General features: G+C 38.0%; 1 protein-coding gene across 1 annotated transcript in view; it reads left to right on the forward strand.

Annotated features, from left to right (window-relative positions):
• Nucleotides 1-12,244: 12,244 nt before the first annotated feature.
• GKN1 (gastrokine 1) overlaps nucleotides 12,245-15,942 on the forward strand; it is a 6,676-nt gene continuing 2,978 nt past the window's right edge. The window contains exons 1-3 of the mRNA XM_023224017.2: nucleotides 12,245-12,360; nucleotides 15,142-15,195; nucleotides 15,284-15,421. Of these exons, the coding sequence (XP_023079785.1) occupies nucleotides 12,307-12,360; nucleotides 15,142-15,195; nucleotides 15,284-15,421 (246 nt within the window). The 5' untranslated portion in view covers nucleotides 12,245-12,306. The remainder of the gene's footprint in view (nucleotides 12,361-15,141; nucleotides 15,196-15,283; nucleotides 15,422-15,942) is intronic.

Below are 15,942 nucleotides of genomic sequence, written 5' to 3' on the forward strand. Positions count from 1 at the left end.
CACTCATTAAATGAATAACCAGGAAATATTACAAACAATTTTATATCCACAAATTCAGCAACTTAGATGAAATGGAAAACTTCTTGCAAGACACAAACACCAAAGATCACTCAAGAAGAAATAAATAACCTGAATGGCCCTATATCAATTAAAGAAATTGAATTTGTAGTTAGAAACCTTTCCCCAGAGGAAGCTCCAGGCCCATGTGACTTCACAGGTGAACTCTACCAAACATTTAAGGAAGAAATAATCTGAATTCTATACAAATTATTCTAGAAAATACAAGAGGAGAGCATACTTCCCAACTCATTCTATGAGGCCAATATTACTTTGACACCAAAAATAGACAAAAATAATATATAAAAAGAAATTACAGATCAGTATTCCTCCTGAAAAAAAATAAAAAATATTAGTATATCAAATACAGCAGTGAATAAAATTAATAATACATAACGCAAGTGAAGTTTTTCCTGGGACTGTAAGGTTTGTTTAACATTTGAAAATCAATCAACACACAGCAGATAATCAAATAACATTGTTTAGTTCAAAGTGTTTCATTATAATGCTGATGAGAAAAAAATTGATTTCCAGACAAGGTCACTCACTCTCTGTGTGGAGTTTGCATGTCCTCCCCATGCCTGTGTGGGTTTTTTCCAGGCACTCCAGTTTCCTCCCACATCCCAGACATGTGCCCATTCAGTGACTAGGCATGTCTACATGGTCCCAACAAGAGTGAGGGTGAGTGTGTGCGTGAGTGTGCCCTGCAATGGGATGACATCCTATCTAGGGTGGGTTCCTACCTTATGCTCTGAGCTTCCAGGATAGGCTCCAGATGCCTACCACCCTGAACCAGAATAGCGGCTGGAAAATGAAGGAATGAATACAAATATTTGTCAAATAAAAAGTCATAAAGTATATGCCAGTCATAAAAATGCATATCAATAAGCAGTGCCCAGTGATCCCACTATATTTGTTATTGTTTGTTTCATAACTGTATGGTGGCAAGAAGCACTCCATATAATTTTCTCTTAGCAAAATCTCTTCCTTGATTTAACCCACCACTACTACACCACCTTCACTCGCTGATTCACCAGAAACTGGGAAAACAATTATCTTATTTATTTTTATGAATGTTTCTTAAATGTATGTATGTATAGCTTGTATTTATTTCAATGTTTAATATAAAACATGTTTTTGGTCTTTATTTAGAAGTTTGATGATGTTTTTGTGACCAGAAATAGGCCTCAGGAACTTAACTCTCATTTATATCAATGAGAGTTAAGTTGAAAAGTCCTGTGGTAAAATTGACTTTTTTTTTTTTTTGAGATGGAGTTACGCTCTTGTTGCCCAGGCTGGAGTGCAATGGCGTGATCTTGGCTCACTGCAATCTCCTGGGTTCAAGCGATTCTCCTGCCTCAGCCTCCTGAATAGCTGGGTCTACAGGCATGTGTCACCACACCCAGTTAATTTTTTGTATTTTTGTATTTAGTTTCACCATGTTGGCCAGGATGGTCTCAATCTCCTGACCTCGTGATCCGCCTGCCTCAGCCTCTCGAAGTGCTGGGATTACAGGCATGAGCCACCGTGCCTGGCCTGATTTTTTTATACATCATTTCACCTAAAGTTGCAGTTTCCATGAACCTATTCATGATATTAAGTGAGGACTTACTATAATCTAATATATTGTACACTAAAAATGAAAAACCATGTGTTCATCTTGATAGGTGCAGCAAATCATTTGACAAAATTCAACATACACTCAAGATAATAACTCTCAGAAACCTAGAAGTAGAAAGGAATGTCCTCACTCTAAGAAAGAACACCTATGAAATACCTTGAGTTAACATCATCCTTAAAAATTCACAAACAGAAAATTCATAAATTGGAGCTCAGTAAAGTAAAAACTTTTGCTCTCCCAAAGACAGTCAAAAAATATAAAAATAAGAGGCAGACTGGGAAAAAATACTTGTAAAATACATATCTGATATGTACATCTGATAAAGAATTTATACCTAGAATATATATGTAACTCCCATATTCAATAATAAGAAAGCATACACTCAAATTTTAAAAACAGTCAAAGATTTGAAAAGATGGTTTACCAAAGAAGATATACAGATGGCAAATAGGTGCTTAAAAAGATGCTCAGCATCATTGGTAATTAGGGAAATGCAAATTAAAACCATGATGTGATGCCACTATACATCAATTAGAATGACTAAAACAACAAATAAGCAAACAAAACAAAACAAAATTGAAAAGTCCAAGCATTGTCAAAGAGCAGAGCAACTAGAATAATCATGCATTGCTGGCAGAAATGCAAGATGGTAAACCACTTTGGAAAACAATTTGGTAATTCATCATAAAGTTAAATATAATTATCATATGACCTAGGGATCCCACTTCTAGGTATTTACCAAAGAGAAATGAAAATATATGGGCCCTTTAGAATCTGTACATGAATATTTGCAAAACTGGAAACAATCCAAATGCCTTTCAAATGAACTGTTATGTGAATCTCAGTGCATTATGTTGAGTGACACTCTTGTCACCTATACACAACAGTAAGCACAATCCAACTCCTACAAAGACTAACATAAAACCTCATGCAAAATGCCTATTCACCTCAGTTCCTATCACCCAATAGGTTGTATCCAACTTTCAATAAAAAAATAACAAGTCATGCTAAAAGCCAAAACAATTTAAAAACTGTCTGAAGAGACAAAGCAAGCAACAGAACCAGACTCATATATGGCAGGATGTTGAAATTATCAAATAGGGAATTTAAAAATAACTATGACTACAATGCTAAGAGCACTAATGGAAAAAGTAGACAACATGCAAGAGCAGATGGGTAATGTAAGCAGAGAGTTGGCAACTCCAAGAAAGAATTAAAAGGAAAAAATGTAAATCAAAAACACTGGAACAGAAATGAACAATGCCTTTGATGAGTTCATTGATAGAGTGGACATGCAAGATGAAAGAGTAAGTGAACTGGAAGGTATGCCAATAGAAACATCTCAAATTGAAATACAAAGAGAAGAAAAAATTTAAAAAATGAACAGTTATTTAAGAATTATGGAACATTTTGTAAAGGTGTAAAATATATATAACTGAAACACCAGAAGGGAAATAAAGAGAAAAAGGAGCAGAAAAAACCATTGAACTAATAATGGCCAAGAACATTCCAAATACAATGACAGACACCAAATCACAGATCCAGGAAGTTTAATGAAACTAAGCAGAATAAATACCAAAGAAATCTACACCTGGGCATATCATATTCAAACTAAAAAAAAAAAAAAAAAAAAAAAAAAACCCAAAGACAAAAAAGGAATCTTGAAAGAAGCCAGGAGAAAAAAAACAAAAAACAAAAAAACACCATACCAATAAAGGAAAAAGGATAAAATTACATTAGATGTCTCTCAGAAATCACGCAAGCACAAAGATATTAGAGTGAGATATTTAAAGTGATAAAAGAAAAAAATCACTGATTGAGAATTATACATTCAGCAAAAATTATCCTTAAAAAATTGAAGGAGAAACAAAGACTTTCTTAGACAAGCAAAAAGTGAAGAAATGTATCATCAGCAAACCAGCCCTCTAAGGAAATATCGAAAGAAGTTTTTTAGGCAGAAGGAAAAGGATATAGGTAAGAAACTCAGATCTGCATAAAGAAAAAAAAAAGCATCCAAGGAGAAATACATGAAGGTAAAATAAAATCTTTCATTTTTACTATTCTTAATTGATCAATATTTATTCAAGGTAATAATAATAACTGTATTTTGAGATTATAGCATATGAATAAGTAAAATGAATGGCATCATGTTATAAAGGATAGGAGGGAGGAACTGGAAGTACTCTGTTGAAAGGTACCTGTCCTTCCCATGAAGCAGTAGAGTGATATTTGAAAGTAGATCTAGATTAGTTGTGAATGCACATTGCAAAATCGGCAATCACTAAGAAACATCTTAAAAGGTATAATCGATATGCTAACAGAGGAGAGAAAATTGAATGATATAAAATCCTCAGCTAAAACCAGAGAAGACAAAAAAGAGAGGAAGAAAAACAGAAACAAAAAACAAATGGAATGAACAGAGAAATTATAGCCATGATAGATATTAATCTAACTACATCAAGAATCATTTTAGATGTGAATGATCTGAATACATCAAGTAAAAGACAGAAAGTGGCAGAGTTAATCTGGCTCATGCCTGTAATCCCAGCACTTTGGGAGGCTGAGGCGGGTGGATCACCTGAGGTTAGGAGTTTGAGACCAGACTGACCAACATGGAGAAACCCTGTCTCTACTAAAAATACAAAATTAGCTGGGCATGGCGGCACATGCCTGTAATCCCAGCTACTCAGGAGGCTGAGGAAGTACAAATGGCAGAAAGGGATGTCACAGAAGTAAAGAAACGAGATAATTTTTTATTGCAGGATCAAAAAGTACAAAGAAGTTAGATGAGTACTGAAAAGAGAGTGGCATGTCAGCAATTTTGAAGTTAGGATCTTTGTCCTCCTCACTTTGGTCTCACCAATACTGGAGCCCAGTTGCAGTGGGTTGAGCCATGATGGTAGGTGGGGAAGTAGAATCAGAAAATGTATGTGATTTTTTTAAGGGATGTAAAGAGGAGGGGAGATATAAGGTCTCCTTTTGTGAGGAAAGTAGACTTACGGGAAAGTTTTTATGTTTTGCTTTATTTTGTTAGTATTGAGAAAATTTGGCTATACAAATCAAAAAGAAGAAGCAAATCAAAAAGAAGAAGCAAATCAAAAAGGAAGAGACTGAAGTTTAAGAAAAAAGACAGCTATTTGATGGAGGAAGATGAAAATCAGAGATAGAAATGCTGGTCTTAGAAATGATATAGTAAGAACGTATTCCTCCAAGATGAGAGGGAATGAAGTTTGGGTGAAGACAAAATGGAAGATGGAGGGATGACAGTTCAAGAAGCCTGATACCTTTGAGTGTCTGCATGCAATAGGCTGTTAGGTTGAAAATCGGAGTGACAGAGAGGACTTGGATAATCTGGCAAGGATTTGAACAGTCACTGGAGGGAAGAGGGAAGAAGCTGGCGACAGGTCACGAAAGCTGAGTTCCACTGATGACAGGTCCAATAAGAATCAGTTTTAAGTTTAAATTATTTTCTATATTGGCTCCCACCCAAGAAGAGAGAAGGGGGTTTTCTGGGAAATTGGCCTCTTCTAGATTTGAGAAAAGTGGCGAACATTAGTAGAACCTTTTTTGTATCAGAATTTCATTTGAGGGCAGGAAGTGTGCTGGGCACAAGTAGTATGAGTTCTGTCTCAAGAAACTCACAGCCCAGCACTTTGGGAGGCCAAAGTGGGTGGATCATCTGAGGTCAGGAGTTCGAGACCAGCCTGGCCAACATGGGAAAACCCTGTCTCTACTAAAAATACAAAAAAATTAGCCAGGCATTGTGGCGGGCACCTGTTATCCCAGATACTCAGGAGGCTGAGGCAGGAGAATCACTTAAACCCGGGAAGTGGAGGTTGCAATGAGCCAAGATTGCACCATTGCACTCCAGCCTGGGCAACAAAAGTGAAACTCTGTTGAAAGAAAGAAAGAGAGAAAGAGAGATAGAGAGAGTGAGAGAGAGAGAGACAGAGAGAGAGAGAGGAAGGAAGGAAGGAAATTAAGGAAGGAAGGAATAAAGGAAGGAAGGAAGAAAATTAAGGAAGGAAGGAAATTAAGGAAGAAAGGAAGGAAGGAGACTCACAGCCTAATAGATATCCAGAGATTCCATCATATATCATCTCTATATACATTCTATTTCAAGGTGAGTCATGAAATTCTAAATAATAAAGTACATTTACATTTCTAAAAAGTATATACCTATTTATATACTTTCCTTTCTATGTGCTTGATGATCCTTTATGAAAAAGCTAAATCAAATTGAAAGGTGTGTCAATTATGAAAAAGTTAAGTGACTATGTTTTTAGGGAAACACCCATGGCCACTAACTAAAATATTAATTTACTGGGAGGAGCTCAAGGCTATTTAAACGTGTGGGTGTGGAAAAGAGAAAAGAACCTTCAGACATGCAGGGAAGTATTGGGCCAAAGAGAAAGGGAAGTTTCAAGTGGCAATTGGTGACGATTAAATCCCTGTAATATCTTGATCTCAGTGTGTAGTAAATCGTAGGTTTTTGATAAGTTAGGTAATCCTGAGTCAATTTTTTCTCTAACTGTGACTAAATGAGGATATTTAGCAACCTCAAAAGCAAATCTGAGAGTGTTAAGAATGCCATAAGACAGTCTCCTCACAACTACTGAACCTCCAGTTCACACCACCTGACTCTGCTGCTCCTATAGGCTGGAGTGGCCTGATCCACCCCTCTCTCTCTGTCTATGTCAGTCTATCCCACAGGACTTAGCCAAGGCCCATCTGCTGCATGAAGCCTCTGTAACCATTCCAGCTAAGAGATGGCACATTCTTTTAAACGTCTGTCTCTACCGCTCATTTGGCATAAAGGAAAGAACACAGGCTCCAGGGTTATGTGAATTCATCACTCCGTTCTTACCTGCCATGTAACCTTGGACAGGTCAAAGCCTCTCAAAACCTCATCCTCTTCTCATCTTGCTTTGGTGCGTCTATACTATGTGTGTGTCTTGCCTCCCATCAGGACTAGCTACGCAATTTGCAATGCCCAATGCAAAATGAAAATGTGGGATCCCTTGTTCAGATAGCAGGGAAAAAAAGCTTTTTCCTTTCATCCATAGGTTATCTCTGTCTCTCAACTTGTGACAGTGTTTTTGATTTGCTATTTATTGTCACACACTCCCTTAGGCATAGGGATTTTTGCAGCTTAAGTGGCCACTGCAACTCAGCATCTGGGCGTATGTGTCTGACCTTAACGTTTCCTGTACTTGTAGCCATGTACTACCAGTAGAGAGAAGTAGAAGAGTGGTGATCGAGAGCCCATCCAGAGAGGTGGGCATGCAGGACCACGTGTGAACCAAGGCTCCAAGCAGGAAGAATGCAAAGGATGAAAGAAATGCTCCGTTGTCCTATTCGCTCCACTGGAAAACACAAATTCAAAAATAAAAGTATTAGGATTTTCAAGGTGGCAACTGCCAAGCACTAAACCCAAGTGTGGGGTTCTCTTCCAAGTGTGGGCCCTCCACAACTGCACTAGTCACACATCTACAAAGCCAGTCTTACCTCTCATATAGATTTCAGGATCTTGTAGTGTGAACATAGTTTGTTTTACATCTTTAAATCTTCTGTAGCACTTGTGCTTAATTGGGGTATGGCATTAGCTGCAGCATGCCTATTGCTATTAATGGTCTATTTTTCAATATGAGAAAATGAGTAGGGGATATTAGGCCCAGTGACCCATTTCTGAGCAAGCAAATGATAGAACTTTCCTGGCCTGGATGAGAGGTTTTTATTGAAATCCAGTGGGACCTCTGAAGGAAAAGCACACTCCAGAATGAATCCTGATGGATGTATTTTATGAAGCATTTCCAGGAATTACAGACTAAGAATGTAGGTAGTGAGAGAGCATAATTGAATAAACATGGCCACTCAAAATTCCCTGAGGCACCCCTGGGGATCCCATGTCACCATCTGAAGATGTGTTCTTTCAGAAGTGAAAAGATTACATATGTGTGTATTATGTTCTATGTAAGACGTAGAAAAGGAAACCAGTTCTGACCGGTCAACCTACAGAAAACTCGATGATTCACAAAACTGTGCTTCATTGTTCACTGGCCTTAGGGCAAGGCCTTTACTTTGGCCTCTTCCACCAGGGAAGCCATGGTGTGGCGGCCCGGGGTCCTCGCAAGGCCCTGGCTCTAGGCACTGCTCTGCCAGTGCTAGCACTTTGGTTCCAACCATTTGGGATCTTATTCTCATCTTTTAATGAGCAGTTTAGTCATTTCCCAGCCTGACTGCTGTTATTTAATGAACACACCACCAGTATGAGTGCTTTTACACCATTATTTCTAAACCGCTTCCATATGAACACTGAACAAGGCGTAGTGTTATTATTTCTGGATTAGCCAGGAGGTAATTATAAAGCAACAAGTTGCGGTCACTTTGTGATTTCTATTCCTCATATGGGCATACTTTCTTTAAATCTTTTTCAGAACAGAAGTGTTTAACCAGGCTTGATTGTCCTTCACAATGATAAAAATGAAGTTATTGGTCAATATGGTCTTTACCTCTACTTTCATATATTTTATACACATGATGCAATTACTCAAGAGATCTTCTTTTAGCAAGATTTTTCCAAACCCCATTTATATCACTCTATCACTCAAGGTAACAACTAATCTTAAGCATAATATATCACTGCCTGCCTCTGAGGGGATCCAGAAGGTTTGGCAAATGCAATTGAACAGACATACAAGCAGCCCCAGAAAGCCAGAGTTATATGTATTTTGGAAGGCAGTGGTCCCAGAGGAAACAACAAAAATATCTGTTCAGTAATGCAAAGTGCTCCCTCCACTCTGCTGTAATTCGAAAAGAATTTCTCCCCTATACAAAAATAATTATGTATTAAGTTTGGATTTTCTGGAACTTGAAGCTTCTCTAGCAATAACTATTAAAATGTTATTTTACATGTTTCTATCGCTATTTTTCAGATGTGTCATTCCTAGCCATAAGTACATATGGAGCCTTTACTAAGGGTGTGTCACTGCTGCAAGCACCAAGGCTGTAGTCACCGGAACCATCATAAGAGTCTTAGCTACGGGCTGGGAAATCAAGACCAGGGAGGGGCAGAAATTTCTCCACAGTGAAGTGTATTCAGACCTCATAATGAACCACTTGACTTGGGACCACAAAAAGGAGCATCAGACTGGTGTGCAGTTTGCTCAGAAAGACAAGAGTAAAGGCAAGGAGACTGAAATAGAGTCTCTGCATGAAGGCACTTCCACATTCAAACAAATAAATTATCATTTGCAGGCAAATGGACTAAGGCCAGTTGAGTCCTAACTATCAGAAAATGGAGCAAGAATGAAAAGGAAGCCAAGGTTACTAAAAGCTTCATAGGTATTAATGACCACTAGGTCAGCCCATTAACAGGTCTGTACAGAGACGGAATCTTGAATAAGAATCTTTAATGATTAAAATGTGCCGTACAGGCAAACATTCCCTTCCACTCAGAGAACAAGAAGGAATGTGAAAAGTCTGATTTCTGTGGGAAAGCACTTTGGTTCCAACCATTTGGGATCTGATTGACATCTTTTAATGAGCAGTTTAGTCCTTTGCAAGCCTCCCTCCAGTTGCACACAGGAGCGTATTGCACATGGGATGTATCCCATCTGCTCCACACAGAGGGAGTTTCCACTGAGCACAACACAACAGGGTGTGGAGTAGAATGAAGCCTTGGGTGTGTGTGCATTGTGAGATAAAATGATGATAGGGGCTTGTTTCTTGGCATGGCCCAGCGTCAATCTCTGTAGGCAGGGCAGGCTCTATTTACCCATGGGCTGGTTTGTTCCACACTAACCCCAAGCCACAGAGGTCACACCATCAACTGGGACTCCCTCAATGTGTCACCACAGCCAGTGTAGGGCAGCCCATCTCAGGATGGCACCAAAATCAGTAATGACTAAATATAACACACTTCTTATCCTGTAGCTTAACATCTCCTTTACGCAAGTCAAATTTTTATAAGAAGCCTACTGAGCACCATATATTTGTCTGCATATTTTAGATTCTATGGAGGTGACCACAACCATTGGTATGTTCTGTCTTCCTGGGAAGACATACTTCTTCATGGGAAGAATGAAACACAAAACATAGTTCTCAGGGCAAAAGTCTTGCTCATGCTTCATTAGGACTTTCGGCCTTGGATGAGACCAGGATTGAGGTAAGGGTTGACCCCCACCTCGACTCCCACACTCCCTCTCCCCCAACCTCCCACACCACATGAAGTACAGAAAAAGAGGTTCTTCTGGTTGTAGAGACATTGAAGTAACAATATTGTATAAAGGAGGAATTTCTTCTCTTTTACTCACAGGAAACCTAAGGTCTAAAGGAAAAAAATAAGTGACTCACTGAAAGATGGGAAAATAGAATCTAGGTCTCCTGGCTCCTAGCTTCATCCAGTAGCTCCCCAAACAGATTTTCAAATCCAGGGTGCATCCTCAGAGTCAGCACAATTATTTCAGTAAGGCAGGGGTCCCCAGAGTTATTATTAGATGTTAGGACAAATAAATAAAAGAAAAAGGGAAAGCAATCAGGTTCTGTAGACAACTAAGATGAGAAGAGTCTGGATGAAACACAGATTTTTTCCCCTATAAATTTCTTAGCCCATTTGGTGTGTGAACGTGAATTGTCAGTCTCTGAGGGGGGCATTACTGGACCCTGAACTCTACCTATGTATCTACGTATGTGTATGTATCTATAGGTATGTGTATATATGTATGCATGTATGGATGGATGTATCTGTCTATCTATCTATCTATCTATCTATCTATCTATCTATCTATCTATCTATCCATCTGTCTGTCTATCTGTCATGGAACATCTTCCAGGCCAGCATTTCACAGGTCCACTGCAGAACTTCAGGCCCTTGTCCTTGGTATGACATGCAAAATGTGTGCTGGGCACTGCACCTGTGTACCAAGATGACTACCAGTGGCTGAGTTTAAATGTAGAGACCCTGCTGCCTACTCATTGACTTTTCAGTGACATGAAGTTTCCTAAAGCAAATGAAGGCCTCTTCGCACATGTCTGCCCCTTGCCCCGGGCTTATTACCTTATGTGGATAAAGAGTGAATGTAAAAGAAATCAGTGGACACATTTAAAAATATCAGTAATATCTCACTGCAACTGTTCTAATCCATTCCTACCAACATTTTTGAAGAGAGGTTCATAGCAAATCAAGCTTTATAACCATGTGATCCCATCTTATGGTTTCAATCCATGTACAGGAGGAAAATTGTGGGCACGAAGTTTCCAAAGGGAAAATTTATAGATTGGTAGTTAATGAAATACAGTTTTTCTCTTTGGTAAATTTAATTTACTAGCTTCACTGTATAGGAAGAAGCAGGAAAAAATTAAAACCAACTCACCTCCAAAACTGTTTTGAGCTTTTACTTGTCTGCCCAATTGACAGTTTCTACTCTCTGCTTTTGATGAAAATATTTTTTATTATTTTAATGTAACTTCTGAAAACTAAATTATCTAGAAGCAAATAAAAAGATATTTCTTTTATAGTTCCCAGAGGAAAAAAACAAACACTAGGAAAGTTCTATCTAGCAGGTGGGGGAGATGTGATGGAGACAGTGATATGTGAGCTGAGCCTTGAACAATGAACAGGAGTCTACCAAGAGAGAGGCTAGGGGGTGGCCCTCCACGATAAAACAACAGCACGTACAAAGGCATGGAGGCATACATATCTTGACTTTTCCGGGAATGGTGAGAGTGCTGGTGAGGCTAGAATATAGGTACATAGCATAAAGTGGCAGACGGGAAGCCTTTGGAAATCTTATAACAAAGGACCCTAGATGCCATTCCAATGACTTTGAACTTTCTGTAGGCTGCCAGTGAAATTTCCAAGCATGATAGAGTCATGTCTATCTATGCACTTCAGAAAGACAACCTCAGGGTTAATGAAGAAAATGCATTGGAATATAAGAAACTGATGACCAGAGTGATCAATTGCATGACTGTTGTGAAAGTCCAGGTGAGGGGAGCTGTGGGCATGGTCAGAGTTGAGAGGTATTTCAGAGATAAAATGACAGTAACTAACTGGAGGTGAGGCTGAGAAAAAGGGCTGTACCAGATACATGGTACTATCATTAAGTGAGCTCAACATTGCAGAAAAGGGATAGGTTTGGTGGGAGCTGCTCACAGAACATGTTTAACCTAAGCAAAACCATAGCCATGGGCTCAGATAAAAGTTAAGGAGAGGAAACCATTCCTACATTCCTACATTCCTATAGGAGCTGCTATCTGGAAGGCCTAGTATACCCACAGCTTTTCGACTGTGATTTTGTTTGATTTTAGGGACTACTCTTTTTCTGAATCTGAGCAATGTTAACGTGTAAAATACTCACACCCACAGCTTCACTTGGGTGAGAAGTTATCATAAATCATATTGAGTTTGTTGTGATACCTTCAGCTTCAACAAGTGATGAGTCAGGTCAACTCCACGTGAAAGTTCCTTGCTAAGCATGCAGATATTCTGAAAGGTTTCCTGGTACACTGGGTCGTGGCACAGATAGGAGAAATTGAGGATGATAAGTCTTTGACCCCACCTGGTAACACCTAGTTTGAGTCAACCTGGTTAAGTACAAATATGAGAAGTCTTCTCACTCAGGTCCATGCTTGCCTGCTCCTCTGTCCACTGCTTTCGTGAAGACAAGATGAAGTTCACAGTGAGTAGATTTTTCCTTTTGAATTTACCGCCATATAGTTGGAGACTGTCAACATTCTGAGATTTAGGAGGTCTGTTTCTTATGGCACCATCATGGAAATTTGTTTTAAAAAAATTCTCTTTCAAACACATGGACACAGAGAGGGGAACAACACACACCAGGTCCTGTTGTGGGGTGGAGAGTGAAGGGAGGGAAGTTAGAGGACGGATCAATAGGGGCAGCAAACCACCATGGCACACATATACCTATGTAACAAACCTGCACGTTATGCACATGTATCCCTTTTTTTTAGAAGAAGAAATAATGAAAAAAACTTTTTTCTATTTATTTATGTAATCATGGCATTTATAAGCATCTTTATAGAGAAGGATAATTGTGCTGAGATTAGACAGCTGTCTGAGCACCTTACACTGACTTATTTTTAACAAAATGACTTTCCACATCACCTGATTCTGGTCTCCATGCAGGGTAAGCAGTCCCTAAGCCCTAGAAAGTGCCTGATCATGCCTCATTCTTGAATCCCTCCTTTTACCAAAATTCTTGAGCATGTTCAGGCAAGATGAAAAGCTTATTATCAAAATAAGTGGGTGAGATGGACTTCTTGTCACATTTGTTACAGTAAAATGGGTCTCCAAGAAAGAAAGATTTGCCTTGTTCTCTAGCATGGCCATTTATTTAAGAAAGCATCTGAAACATGAAGCTACCACAGCATCTCTCCTGTGGTTCCAGGCAGAAGTCTGAGGGTCTAGGAGGAGGTAGACCAAGAAATCCAGCCAAAGTAACTAGTAGTGCCAGGTTTCTCACAACAGGATGCAAAGGGGCTAGAATCAGATGACTGTTTTCATGTTTCAACATACTACGCACTAGAAAACGTTACGGCAGACTCTACTTTATAATGGCGCTGCAAATGTAAAATAATTATCTAGAACCAGGTCCTCTTAATAGCAGCAAAGTTTAAAAGGGTCAGAGGGAGCTCCAGACACAGGTTAGATCTGATTTCTCTCCTAGTTCTGCTGTGAACAAGAGGTATAAGTTTGGCCAACTCAACCCCTGAAGCTCAGTTACCTTATCTGTAAAATGACTGCATTGTACTGGTTGTTCTCTAAAATTTCTTCTGCCTCTGACTTTTTAGGAGACTAATTTTTAACTCCTTTTTAAGCTATTGGGAGAAAAATTTAAATTTTTTTTTTAATTACCTTGACTCTCTAGAGCAGATCTCAAAACTGTTTTGTCCCAGGCAAAGGAAATGAGATTAGGTACCCAGAAGGAGGCACCCTGCATAAAAGCTCTGTGCTCTGACAACCAGTGTCAGGGACCCTGTGACAAATAATTAAACCAAGTATCCTGGGACACTGCTAGTGGCATTGCCTCTGCTGATCACTCTTGCCAGCCAGACACTCCATCCTTGCTTTCTCATCATCGGCATCCAACCTGCCTACTAATCCATTGCTGTGGAAAGTCTTTTTTTAATAAAAAGATTATTTCTATTAGGAAGAAAACAGCCCATGTTAAATAGGAAAATTAACTGAAATCATTTTCAGATGTGATTTTTAGAACTTATAGCCATTTCAAACCATAGTATTCATTTATACTATGCTATTTATTGTGAAACTTATTCTTTTTTTTTTCCAAAGAAAATAAGACAGTTTGCTTTATTTTAACACAGTAACTTTCTTATATGGGGGCACTGACCAAAATTCAATACTGATACAAATATGTTTCTTAGGAGGTCAAAATATGAACCAGGTAAATTTTCTGATTTTTGCTAAAGAGAGAATTTTAAACCTTATAAAACAATTAGAAAGGTGAACATCAACAACCTGTGTAACATAAGCCACAGTACAAATTTAAGCTGAATAACCAAGCCCTGTCAGTTACCCCAAATCATTTTTGTTAATATTTAGGAGAATGCACATATTTTCAATAACTTAAAAGTGAATGTTTACTCCCACCTCTTACTACTCACAAGAAGTATAACTTTCTTCTTTTACTAGATTTAAATAATCCAAATATCTATTCAAGGTAGGATGCTCTGGCATTAACTATAGCTGAGTTTATCCGAAATAGAAAAATCATGAAGACTACATTTAAAAAATAATCATTTATAGCAAGTCTTTGAAAGCCCTAGGTAAGAAAGGCCGTTCTCTACTTTCTAATAACACCTATGGTTTATATTACTTAATATATTTCAACAAAACAGAATTCTGACCAATGATAATTTATAGGAAATTCATTTGCCAAGTATATGTTTTATTATAAAGTTAATATTTTTACCAGTCTTAAAAATTTTTTAACTCTATTCTGACATTTCCAGAAGTATTATCTTAGCAAAGTCACCTTTATGATGCCACTTATTAAACTGAAGAGAAACAAGATGGTACATTCTGGGTTTTACTTAAAAAGGGATTTGATTCAATAATTTGATTTATCACTACTTGAAAATTACATTTTCTTCCTCAGTACTGGATGGCAATGAGATGAAAGCAGCTTTCCTGGCTCTCAACTTCCCTTCTTCATCAATTTTTCCAGTTTTTCATAGGACCTACGCTAAAAATTCTGAAACTATATATCACATTTATATAACTACTTACAATTAATCAGCAATTTCACATTATCATTAAAACTTTTATGGTTAAAAAATGCAAGGCAAGAGAAGAACAAAACACATCAAACTAGAACTGAACACATTGGTAAAAAAAGCGAATATTTTTTATAAGCTTGGATAGAGAAAGAAAGAAGACATCATTTTGCACAGGAGATCATTGTTGTTTACCATTTCAGATTGTCTTTGCTGGACTTCTTGGAGTCTTTCTAGCTCCTGCCCTTGCTGACTATGTAAGTCTAACCTTTTCAAGTTTGCTACCAAAATGCATTTGCAAATAAATGTGGTACTAAATCACTCTCAATCCCTTGTAAACTTCAGAATATCAACGTCAACGATGACAACAACAATGCTGGAAGTGGGCAGCAGTCAGTGAGTGTCAACAATGAACACAACGTGGCTAATGTTGACAACAACAATGGATGGAACTCCTGGAATTCCATCTGGGATTATGGAAATGTAGGTAGCCAACATGCAATTTTCACTTTATTGTTTAAAAATAGGATTTCTTTTTAACAAAAAATGTGCATGCTAGCCATAAAGAAATTAAAAACAAATTCTAATTACACATAAGCATACAGTTATAAGTAAAGATGCCCATTTTGCCCATCCAATTTTTTTCCCTAGAGATAACTACTGTTAAGAAGTATTGCATGCTCAGTTAAAATTCAAACCAATAAACACTATGTTCAAGGGATTGTGTGTATATACAACAAATATGAACATCCTTTTGCCTTGCCTGCAGATATCCTAAATAATGTTGTACAACATTACTGCTTCCAAAACTTAGCCTATCTCACGTTGTTTTCAAAGGAGGTTTTATGATCCCCTTCTAAACAGATTGAAATTGACATTTCACCTAAAACTCAGGAAATGTAAATGACAATATTAATTGGTAAGTGAGGAAAGAGAAAGAAAGAAGAAAGAAAAGAAAAAGAAAGAAAGAAAGAAAGAAAGAAAGAAAGAAAGAAAGAAAGAAA

The sequence above is a fragment of the Piliocolobus tephrosceles genome, chromosome 15, assembly GCF_002776525.5.
Source record: "Piliocolobus tephrosceles isolate RC106 chromosome 15, ASM277652v3, whole genome shotgun sequence".
Taxonomy (NCBI): Eukaryota; Metazoa; Chordata; class Mammalia; order Primates; family Cercopithecidae; genus Piliocolobus; species Piliocolobus tephrosceles.